The sequence below is a fragment of the Camelina sativa genome, chromosome 7, assembly GCF_000633955.1.
Source record: "Camelina sativa cultivar DH55 chromosome 7, Cs, whole genome shotgun sequence".
Lineage (NCBI taxonomy): Eukaryota > Viridiplantae > Streptophyta > Magnoliopsida > Brassicales > Brassicaceae > Camelina > Camelina sativa.
In genome coordinates this window covers 17521693-17532504 of record NC_025691.1, presented here as the reverse complement: position 1 = coordinate 17532504, position 10812 = coordinate 17521693, and the positions used below count along the sequence as shown (strand labels likewise).

The 10812-nt window shown below is 36.6% G+C and overlaps 5 protein-coding genes across 5 annotated transcripts in view; 3 read left to right on the top strand and 2 right to left on the bottom strand.

The window, feature by feature from the left end:
• LOC104701370 (lysine histidine transporter-like 2) lies at positions 9-1804 on the top strand. Its single transcript, XM_010417039.1, is given in 6 exon segments — positions 9-190; positions 302-685; positions 748-1247; positions 1335-1426; positions 1532-1600; positions 1706-1804. Coding segments are annotated over 6 exon segments (1326 nt in total).
• LOC104701369 (DNA polymerase alpha subunit B-like) lies at positions 2419-6571 on the top strand. Its single transcript, XM_010417038.1, has 15 exons — positions 2419-2633; positions 2729-2804; positions 3065-3199; positions 3292-3745; positions 3834-3913; positions 4157-4232; positions 4324-4494; positions 4934-5038; positions 5131-5226; positions 5309-5401; positions 5499-5537; positions 5650-5691; positions 5778-5905; positions 5985-6111; positions 6201-6571. Exons 1-15 carry the CDS (start codon positions 2552-2554, stop codon positions 6348-6350), a joined length of 1854 nt encoding a protein of 617 aa, XP_010415340.1. The 5' UTR covers positions 2419-2551; the 3' UTR covers positions 6351-6571.
• On the bottom strand, positions 6739-7498 carry LOC104704711 (putative F-box protein At1g67623). Its single transcript, XM_010420748.2, has one exon. The coding sequence runs from the start codon at positions 7486-7488 to the stop codon at positions 6739-6741; it is 750 nt and encodes a 249-aa protein (XP_010419050.1). The 5' UTR covers positions 7489-7498.
• Positions 7814-9202, bottom strand: LOC104701368 (protein Iojap-related, mitochondrial-like). The gene is made up of 4 exons (XM_010417037.2): positions 8897-9202; positions 8635-8719; positions 8425-8528; positions 7814-7909 (listed from the first exon to the last, which is right to left on the bottom strand). The coding sequence occupies exons 1-4, from the start codon at positions 9200-9202 to the stop codon at positions 7835-7837; spliced, it is 570 nt and encodes a 189-aa protein (XP_010415339.1). The 3' UTR covers positions 7814-7834.
• LOC104701365 (uncharacterized membrane protein YuiD-like) overlaps positions 10173-10812 on the top strand; it is a 2068-nt gene continuing 1428 nt past the window's right edge. The window contains exon 1 of the mRNA XM_010417036.2: positions 10173-10591. Within this exon, the coding sequence (XP_010415338.1) occupies positions 10473-10591 (119 nt within the window). The 5' untranslated portion in view covers positions 10173-10472. The remainder of the gene's footprint in view (positions 10592-10812) is intronic.

Genomic DNA, 10812 nt, shown 5'->3' with positions numbered 1-10812 from the left:
AAAATAACATGGGGGAAAATCAGTGTTCTCCAAGAAAGGATGCGTCCACAAAGCAGAAGAATGTAGACGATTGGTTACCGATAACATCCTCAAGAAATGCCAAATGGTGGTACTCTGCGTTTCACAATGTCACTGCCATGGTCGGCGCTGGTGTACTTAGCTTGCCTTACGCCATGTCGAACCTCGGATGGTATATATCCAATCTCTTGCCAATATATAGTTATCTCAAATATATATACTTGTGATTATAATTATATGTACACATTCAATATATTAATGTTACACTGGATTTTTATGGAAGGGGACCTGGAGTGACAATAATGATAATGTCATGGCTGATAACATTCTACACACTATGGCAAATGGTGTAAATGCATGAGATGGTTCCAGGGAAGAGGTTTGACAGGTACCACGAATTGGGTCAACACGCGTTTGGGGAGAAGCTTGGACTCTGGATCGTGGTGCCACAACAGCTAATCGTTGAAGTAGGTGTGGATATTGTGTACATGGTTACAGGAGGGAAGTCACTGAAAAAAATCCATGACCTTCTTTGCACCGATTGCAAAAATATAAGAACTACATATTGGATCATGATCTTCGCTTCCGTACACTTTGTTTTAGCTCATCTCCCTAATTTTAACTCCATGTCTGTCGTCTCCCTTGCTGCTGCCGTTATGTCTTTGAGGTAAGGACAACTCAAAAACCAATTGTTAATATAGTCTTAATGTTAACATGATATTTATGCAGCTACTCAACAATCGCTTGGGCAACCTCGGTGAAGAAAGGAGTTCAACCAAATGTACACTACTCGTTTAGAGCCTCAACGACCTCGGGAAATGTATTCAACTTCTTGAATGCGTTAGGAGATGTGGCATTTGCTTACGCTGGTCACAACGTTGTGTTGGAGATTCAAGCTACTATTCCTTCAACTCCTGAAAAACCATCGAAGATTGCAATGTGGAAAGGAGTAGTAGTTGCCTACATTGTCGTCGCCATCTGCTACTTTCCCGTTGCATTCGTTTGCTACTATATTTTTGGAAACACTGTCGATGACAATGTTCTCATGACCTTGCAAAAACCAGTCTGGCTTATCGCCATTGCTAACGCATTCGTGGTTGTCCATGTCGTTGGAAGCTATCAAATATACGCGATGCCTGTCTTTGACATGCTCGAAACCTTTTTGGTAAAGAAGATGATGTTCTCTCCTTCTTTCAAACTTCGCTTCATCAGTCGTACTCTATATGTTGGTAAGCTTTTTTTAGTTCACTACTGAATCAATACTCCTACATAAATAATGTAACATATGAATTTATAACATTGGATCAATGGATCAGCTTTCACGATGTTCGTTGCCATATGCATCCCATTTTTTGGTGGATTACTCGGCTTTTTTGGAGGATTCGCCTTTGCCCCAACAACGTACTATGTAAGTAACTGAATATATACTCTAATTTAATCATATACATTTCTCTAAAAAAAAATTCGAAATAACTCACTTGATATACTTTTTAAATTTGTTTACTATGATTAGCTACCATGCATCATGTGGCTCATTCTCAAGAAACCAAAGAAGTATGGATTGTCTTGGTCTATCAATTGGGTATATTTCTTTTACTCTTTCAGTATTCTACTACCTATGTGTTCTTGTTTTTCTTTGTTAAATTTGGCAATAACTTGTTTTTTGGTTGTGTGATAAATTTTACAGTTTTGTATAGTAGTTGGTGTTATATTGACGATCGTAGCTCCCATTGGTGGCCTCAGAACCATTATTGTATCAGCCAAAGACTACGAATTCTTCTCTTGAAGACCACCCTATTTCTCAAACTCTTTATTTCCATCAGTCCAATAACGTTGTCATGAGTATATGACCGATTCGTTTTAGAAACACAAGTGGTCAAATGTTTAAGTGGTCAAATGATTCTCATACTCTCCATTTTGCCATTTGTTCGGTGGCTGGTAATGATGATGTCAATTATAAGGGTTTGTATATCTTTTATATACTTTTATATTTAATATATTATCCAAAATATATATTGTTTTAAATCAGTTCGAGCATACACTAATCATGTCTACTAAATAAAAAATAAATATCACACACACATATTAAAAAATTAAAAATTAAAATTATAGAACAAGTCTAGAAACTTCTTACTTATACAAAGAAAAAAGAAGAAGGTAAATTGATATTTAAAAACTTGTTTACGATCAACAAATTTAGTATTTCATAAAACATATATATATATATATATATATATATATAAAAACCTAAACCTAAGCAGCTAAAATATTTTACCCCCAAAAAATGCTAAAGAGTAAATAATCCAAGACCCTTCAAATTGAAGGCCCATTAAAAAACTTTGGGTCCAGTAAATATAACCATCCTCCCGCCCTAAACCAGTCATTTCCCCGCCACTTTCCCTTCGTCTTCTCCAATCTCCACTCGCCACAACAACAACAAAAAAAAGCCTCTCTCTCTCTCTCTCTCTCTCTCTCTCTTCGAAACGCAGAGACTCTCTGCCAGATAGTGAGTGATAGTGAAGTTGAAAGAGCGATGGCTACGGATGAGGAGATTAAAAACGAATTCAAAAGAAGCGGATTTACTCTTGTGGAAGAAGACGAGATTCTTAAACAATGTAAGCGGCGAGGCGACACTCTCTATCCCCTAATGAACTATTTTACTCTCTGCCCAGATCTTATGACTGTTTGTTTCTTTGTTCTAATCAATCAGGTGTCACTCTCTGTATAAACTACAGTCTTAACCCTTCTGATCTCGTTTCAAGTTGGGAACTTTATCATCTCAATCGGTAAAAAATCACTTCTTTTTTAAATTCGCCATCTACCCAATTGCTCCAATTTATTTTCAAATTCAATGCTTTTAGTCCCCAATAGAGATTGTTAAGTGTATGTGTACTAGTTCAACAACGAGTAGTGAAGTTATGAGTTTCATGTTTGAGAGTGGTTGTGTTAGTGGCCTACTATGTATAACTTTCCTTGGTGATGTTATTTTTTGAAGTAGAGAATTGATTTTTTGTTTTTTCCTTTGTGTTTGTGTTGGATGCAACAGACAGCTTCTTGATCAAACTGTTAACAAGGATGAGATGGATGGGTTTGTATTGCATCTTCAGAATGAACAGAAAGAATCCATTATGAGAGAGGAAGAATCTGGTCTGCATCTTTACTCAAATAGAGATGTAGATATGTAAGTTCTTTTTACCAGGTTTCTTTTTTTCATTGCATCAACTTTTACCAGGTTTGTTTTTGAAAGGCATGTAAATTTGGTTTTTGATCTAGGCTTTTGGACAAGGTGCCTGAAGATACTGAAGAGATTGTAACTACCCCTACAAACAAGTCTCAACGGTTACATCCGGATCCATTTGATTCGATAAGTAGATCAAGAGATTACGGTTACTCTACTGGGAAGTCAGTTGGACATGTGACACCTTTTGGGCGACGAATCGAAAAGTTTGTGGTGAAGTTCAACATAGGTAATGTGGCGGCTCATGCAGAGAATGGAACCAACAATGATGTAGAAGACGGCGAGGATGATATCATTAAGAGAGTTCAAACCAGCCAGCGGTGTTCTCTAAAAGTCAATGGCTCAGGCCCTGAACCAGGTTGCAGGTTCATGTATGACAGAACTGAGGACAGGTTTAATTCACTTGAGAACCGGATCGTAAGGCATGCTGATGCATTTGCTGCCTCAGGCTTATATGAGGAACAGGTGGATCCTGCTGTTGCTTCACAGGTAGCTTTGCTTGTACACACTACGTTCATGTCAAATAAGTTAACATTGGGGTATAGAGTTGCTTACATTGTGCTACGGATTGCTTCAGAGAAGCATATTTGCGGTGGGAATGATTTGCTGTGATGCAGAAGGGCATTTGAATGACAAGTCCATTCTATTGCAGAGCAGGTAACTCAATTATGGCTTCACTTGTCTTTGTATATTATTGCGAAGGATTATGACTCCTGTCTTAGAAAAAGTTGTAAAATTCAGATGCATAAGCTTTTTAGAATTTGGATACCCAAATGACTTAATACATTGTGGTCCTATATAGGTATAATCGTATATAGCTAGTTATTGGCATAACTGTCTTTTAAACATGAAATATCCAACGTCTCCCTATCCTAATGCCAACAAACTCGATGATTTCAGTGCCGAGCGTACTTCAGGACAGCGTGTTCCAGTGGACTTAAACAAACTAGATCAGTTCTCCATTTTCCCTGGCCAGGTGATAGCTTAAAGCCAACAGCTTTAGGTTCTGTTTTTTTTTTCTCAGAGACTCGTAATATTTATGTGGATGTGGTCTTAATATAATGCAGATAGTTGGCATTGAGGGACAAAATCCTAGTGGACATTATCTCACGGCATCCAAGCTAGTAGATTCAGTTCTTACTGCTGATGCGGATCTACCTCCTGCTAAGAGGCAAAACTTGGATCAGGAGGTCGTAACGTCTGCAGAAGAATCTCATGAATTATCAGGGGTTTCATTTGTAAGTATGCAATCATCCTTTATATCTCGGCTGTACTAGTATTTGTTTTTCTTCAACTTCAAAGGTAACATTGAATTTTTCTGTCTTTACTTATTCGGGCACATTCTTTCCTACATATACACACATAAACAATTATTGCGAGTGAGTGAAATGCAAAATGTTGGAAATATAAAGATCACAAAGCTGATTTGGTTACCTAAGTTGGTAATTTCAAAGAGCTCCTTTAGTTACTGACTTCGATATTGCCAGTCAATATTAGTATGTTGAAAAGTATGTATGTATACTTTTTGGCGGTATTCGAAAAGTATGTATGTATTGATGTTCTTTCATGCATAGATATTATGTTTTCATTAACAAGCACAAGGGTGGTTTGTTCAGAAACATCATAATATTCTAGTTGGGGATTCGAAATGATGCTTGAAGTTCTTCCTGTTGATAGATAATTGCATCTGGACCATTCACCACATCAGACAACTTGCTGTTTGAGCCGCTGAATGAGCTACTAGCCTATGCAAGAAGAAAGTCACCACAGTTACTCGTGCTGGTGAGTAACGAGAATGCATTCAGACATTCTGTAGACTTTTTCTCTTGTGTGATTGTGTCTTGGGGTCACTTATGTTTTATTTCCAAACTCAGCTTGGACCATTTGTGGATTCTGAGCATCCAGAGATTAAGAATGGAACTGTTGATGCCACATTTAATGAGATATTTCAAGTGGAAGTCCTCAGGAAGGTACTGAAAATAGGACAATAGATATATTGTAACACTGACTGACTTTGGAATAAACAGAGATTTTTATGTTTGAGTTTCTCAGTTGCAAGATTATACGGAGTTCATGGGTTCAGAAGTAAGAGTGGTTCTGGTGCCATCCATCCGTGATGCTAACCATGATTTCATATTCCCACAGGTGCTCTTTTCTCTTTCTCTCAAAATCTCTCTTCTCGCATTTACGCATTTCTCTTCTCTATGTTGATGTGACAAGTTTCCCCTTTTTGTGTTATCAGCCTCCTTTCGACATTCACATACCTGATCTCGAACATCAGGTATTAGATTATTCTCATTAACAAAGTCTCCGTTTCATCACTTAATGTTCCTTGCACAGGTGGATATATATATTTACTGTATTTTTCGTCTTTCTCTCCTCATACATTACAGATGACCAGTCTATCAAATCCGGGAACCTTTGAGGCAAACCAGGTAAGAAAATCACTGTGGCAGTTCTCTTCTAAGAAGCCAGGTTTTTTCAAGTTCTTACAATGTAAGCATTAATTGGATATTCTCAGGTAAAGGTAGGTTGTTGCACGGTGGATGTACTAAAACACCTGAGTGGTGAAGAGATGTCAAAAAATCCAATTGGAGTCCCCACTGACCGCATGTCCAGACTTGCTAGCCATCTCCTCCGTCAGCGAAGGTAACTTTTGCATTTAGTAGTTCCATCTATATATTCTCAGCTACCAAATACTCAAAAAATTGGGATACTTATCGAACAGCTTTTATCCTCTGTATCCACCTCCCGAGAGCCTCCCTTATGATTCCTCACTCGCTCCTAAGGCGCTAGAGATTTCATCAATCCCGGATATTCTCCTGCTTCCATCAGACATGAGGTACTTCGTGAAGGTGAGTCAGTATGTTAATAGTGGCATCAAACTCAGAAGCTAGAAGCTAAAAGAAGAGTTGCTGAATATGTTTTTCTTAATGTTGTGAAGGTTTTATCTCTTGGGGAAGGGGAAGATGCAGTCAAGTGTGTGTGTGTAAACCCGGGGAGACTTGCGAAAGGAGAAGGGGCAGGTACTTTTGTTGAGCTTACCTACAAGGGCTCTCCGGAATTAATGCACGCTTCCATCATCTCTATTTAAAACAGAACCTGCAGTGTTTAGCCAATTCTGGTAGTTTCATATATAAGAGAAGTTTTTGGTTCCTCATTCTTTTCATGCTACCATTAATTTATACGCCATGTAGTCTTCAGTTGTATAGTAAATCTCCCTCATCAAGAATCACAAATTCAAAGAATATGCCAAACGGAACTCATCTTTTATGTTTATTTGTTTACCAAAGTCAAAGAGGAGTGAATGAGATTATAAAATTTCTATCCGAAAGAACTCTAATTTACGGTTAGGTTGATGCCAATAGAAGCACTTTTTGGCCATTACTCTTCCTCATATGAATGTATCCAAGACGCATATAAAGTAAAACCAAATTTCTTATATATTAGTTAATTTTCAATTTAATACATTATATTGATCACTAAATCCTCTTACAGAACAGTTCAACTTCGTGATCCCACAGACAAAACTCACAAGCAGAAGAAGTATTCATGTCTTCGTCTTCGCCGTATGGATTCCTTGCTAAGAACGTCGTGGTTTTACCGTCGCACTTGCACTTCTCTCGAACGTATTCTGTTTTGAGTCGTTCCATCACCGGGTTGGCATGATCCCAAACGAACTCTCTAATCTTTTCAATCATGTGTCGAAGTTCCACCAGATCCTCTATCGTAGTTGACATCAACGGCTTTACAAGAGAAGACAAGATCTTGAAACCCTTTTGTTTTGTTTTGCCTCCAAGACAGATTAGAATCAGCCCATAAACATATTTTGCCTCTTTGTTTCCTTTTTCTGCAGCTTTAGCTAAATATTTGAGTCCTTTGTGCTCACGGTTATCAAGAAAGTAGTGGATGAATCCTCTGCGAAACAAAGCTTCGGGGTTTCCATTCTTGCGACATCTTTTGAAAAAATTGGAGAACGTTTCATGGTCGTGATTCCATGGGAGCAGAGGGGTTTCTTGGAGCGAAAGTCGGCAGAGAACATATTGATCATCGCAGATATTACGAAACGGTTTCGAAACTAATCTGAGACTACGAACCTCTGACAAGGAAGAAGCTGCGATGCTTGACGAAATCTCCACAAGAAGATCTTCCGGTAAAGAATCGAGGCAAATTCTTGTTTTCTTAGATTTCCTTATAGACGAAGAAGACGAGAACAGAGAGGATGATACCATGTTGTTGTTGTTGTTGTTGTTGAGATTCAAGAATACATGTTTTCAATTTGGCCAGATCCCTTTTATAATTTATGTAGAGAGCTAAATTCGTTTTTTCCTTTTTTGATTAGGAGAGATAAATTTTCCTTTTCCATATTATATTTTCCTTTTCCAAATTTTCCATTTTGATTAGGAGAGGCTCTTTTGAGCTAATCTATTCAGTTGTTGTTCAAAAAAAAAAAATAATAATAATAAAAATAAATAGACATGTGACTTAAAAAAAACAGGAAAGTTATTGATAAAATAGGCTTAAAATCCTATTCTCAACCCGATAGACTCGAGAAGATTGTATGTCCATCGAACAGAATCAAGAACTCACTTTCGCCGGTTTCCTTTTCGAATTGTTTATTGGTCTGACCTTTACAAAAGCCTTTTGAAGATCCTACAACAACAACAACAACAACAAAAAAGTTTCATTAGAATTAATAATGACAATAAACTTATGCGTTATAAACTAAACTACTCAACTGTTTTGTCATGAGCACTTGAGCAGATCAACAAAAATAGAATAATACCTCATTGTAAAGAGCTTCAAGAGATCAGAAGATATATATGTAAATTAATTCTAAAATAGATTCTATAATAGCAAGAGAAGCATGTAGTCACATATGGCGGAGATGCTATCTAATAACTGATTAGGTTCAAATCAAAACAATCAAACTACTCAAGCAAGAGACAGTCCTTCCCATATCCTCATACAAAAGTATAGCATCAAGGAAGCATATCAACTCAAAATAAACGACATACTTCCTAATACAATCTCCACCTCCGTGTTCAGATGATGTATAAAGACAGAAACCCAAACTAAAAGTTTCAGCTTTTATTCACAATCACACAAAATGAAGCAGTAAACCACTAATGTAAGGCGTTCAAAAAAAAACATGCGACTTGTTTTACCTGAAGATCAGAAGAATCAGTACCAGATGTTTCAGCAGTCCAAAGGCTTTCCAAATTGAAATAAACCCTGGCCTTCTCATCAAGTGCATGGACTACAAACTTTCCTACACGACGGTATCCAGAGAATTACAGCCAAACACAACAACTCCAAAGAAAGTATAAAAAAAATCAACACTTTGTGTAGAATAGAAGAAACATGAACACACGAACCGTAGTCTATGACAACCCACTTGCTATCGTACCCTTGCACAGAAGGCAGCATTATATGTTTTGCTCCTTTCTGCTTTTGCTTGGCCTGTGAAGAGCAATACAACAACAAGAAACCATTTGATCACTCTCTTTATAATGTTCACAAAATAACAAATTTCACAAAACAGAGCTACTTCAGTTATCCATCAAAGGTCAATTCTAACATATCGAATTCACAAAATTATTGGCTAAACCCAAAATCAAACAATCTCAACGTGTGTACCTTATAGACTAATGCTTGAGCGATGTTTTTTAAGTGGCAATCGGATCTTCCGGTGGGGACGACCATGTAATCGGCCCAGAAGCAGTGATTGTGAGTTGGAACCACCGTAACGTTATCAGCTTTCACGTCGGCGAGTATCTTCTCCACTTCGGGAAGAGTGAGAATCTCTGAGACATCTTTGGCCCCCGCGGTTGAAGAAAAAAATGGAGAGGAGGCTAAGATGCGATTCGGAGCACAAGATAAACCTAGCTTCCATGATTGATCTTGAATAAGAGAGGAGCAACGAGATCGGAGAGCCGTCAACATGATGATTGATGATGAGCTAGTTGCGAAAATGGCCAAGATTGGGGTTAAACCCTAATTACCGACTTGATTGACCGGAGCGGTGTTGCGCCTCTCTTGCGATTTTTCCGTTTTTTTGTTTGCGGCTTTAATCATTAGCAAATAAAATAAAATAAAAATTTATATATGTAATCACATCATAATTAAAATGAAATTACAGACATGAATGTATCAATTAACTGTTTTGTCCACTGAAAAAAAAAAAAAAGTTTCAATCAATTGTTTTAAATATTGATTAACATAATGTCTAAAATTAGCCAAATATAGCCTTATTGGAGACATTCACCAAAGGGTCAAATCACCCACGTTGCATCTACTCTAACAACATGTTGTATTCATTTCTTTATCTAGAGAGATCCGACATGATTACGCAAAAACTTGTGATTGAACATAAGCGTTTTTTTTTTTTAAGAAAGCAAACATGTTTTAAGTTATACGGGATAAACCAAACCATCTGCAACTTTAAATTACTGAAACTATAAGTTTTTTTGGTTAATTAAAGAAAATAAAAAACACTACTAGTATAATTATATTTTCCACCTTAATTGTTAGACTTCTGTTACATAATTATAGACATTTTTTATGTAACATTAAATAACAAGTTGTTCTTACGTTAAAGCCTAAAAAGCATATTCCTTAGCAAACAGAGCAGCATATTCGGCTCAATCACTTTGTCTTAGACATAGGAATCATAGATAGATCCGAAATTAATTTAACGTGTATTTTCAGTAATTCTAATAATATATACACACACTCTATATATGCATTTTTAAAACTGTCTTCTGGATTAAAAAAGAAAAAACTTGACTTACAATAAAAGCTCTATACAAATACTCAAGAAAAAAGAAAAAAACCTTGGATATATCAACAGAAATATATTATACTGTATATAGTTTCGGATAAATTAATATAAATCAATACTACTAAAAAAAACTTAACCTCATCAGTAATCCTACATAGAGGATCGTGTAGACTTGCTAGTAAAAGAAACAATAAATAATCGTTTGTTGTTTGTTGCCGAAGAAAAAAAAGAGTGAGAAAACAAAATTGAGGAAGAAGAAGAAGAAGAAGAAAGCATTAGAGAGAGTCTCAAAGGTAAAGCTTACAACACGCAACCTTATGGATTCATGTCGTCTCTGTCTCTGTATCTTCTTCTTCTTGCTGTAGAAGAGTTACCGCGTGCGTGATTGAAACCCTACGATCAAGATCCATCAGATCACCTATATTGATAAAAATGGATGAATCGGTGGCTTCATCTTCGTCTCACTATATCTCAATTTTCACAAATTTTCCTCTCATCTCCGCCGTCTTAGCTTTCACCATCGCACAATTCATCAAATTCTTCACCTCCTGGTACGTTTTCATATCCATGGAAAAGGGGTGAGAGGCAGAGAGATATGTTCTTGACTCTTTGTTTATATGTTTCTTTGATCATATTTTTTTAGATTAGTAGCTTCTGATCATCTGGTATAATATGAATCTTGAAGCTCTGGTGTGAGTTTTTTTTTTTTTTTTTTTTTTTTTTTTTTTTTTTTTTTTTTTTTTTTTTTTTTTTTTTTTTTTTTTTTTTTTTT

Excerpts from the sequence above, each read along its gene's own strand:
- LOC104704711 (XM_010420748.2), bottom strand. The coding sequence starts at position 7,488 with ATGGTATCATCCTCTCTGTTCTCGTCTTCTTCGTCTATAAGGAAATCT.
- LOC104701368 (XM_010417037.2), bottom strand. The coding sequence starts at position 9,202 with ATGTTGACGGCTCTCCGATCTCGTTGCTCCTCTCTTATTCAAGATCAA. Across the intron at positions 8,529-8,634 it reads GTGGGTTGTCATAGACTACG|GAAAGTTTGTAGTCCATGCA; the intron begins GTTCGTGTGTTC and ends ACCGTCGTGTAG. Across the intron at positions 7,910-8,424 it reads CTGATTCTTCTGATCTTCAG|GATCTTCAAAAGGCTTTTGT; the intron begins GTAAAACAAGTC and ends TTGTTGTTGTAG.
- LOC104701369 (XM_010417038.1), top strand. The coding sequence starts at position 2,552 with ATGGCTACGGATGAGGAGATTAAAAACGAATTCAAAAGAAGCGGATTT. Across the intron at positions 4,233-4,323 it reads TCTCCATTTTCCCTGGCCAG|ATAGTTGGCATTGAGGGACA; the intron begins GTGATAGCTTAA and ends AATATAATGCAG. Across the intron at positions 5,906-5,984 it reads CATCTCCTCCGTCAGCGAAG|CTTTTATCCTCTGTATCCAC; the intron begins GTAACTTTTGCA and ends CTTATCGAACAG.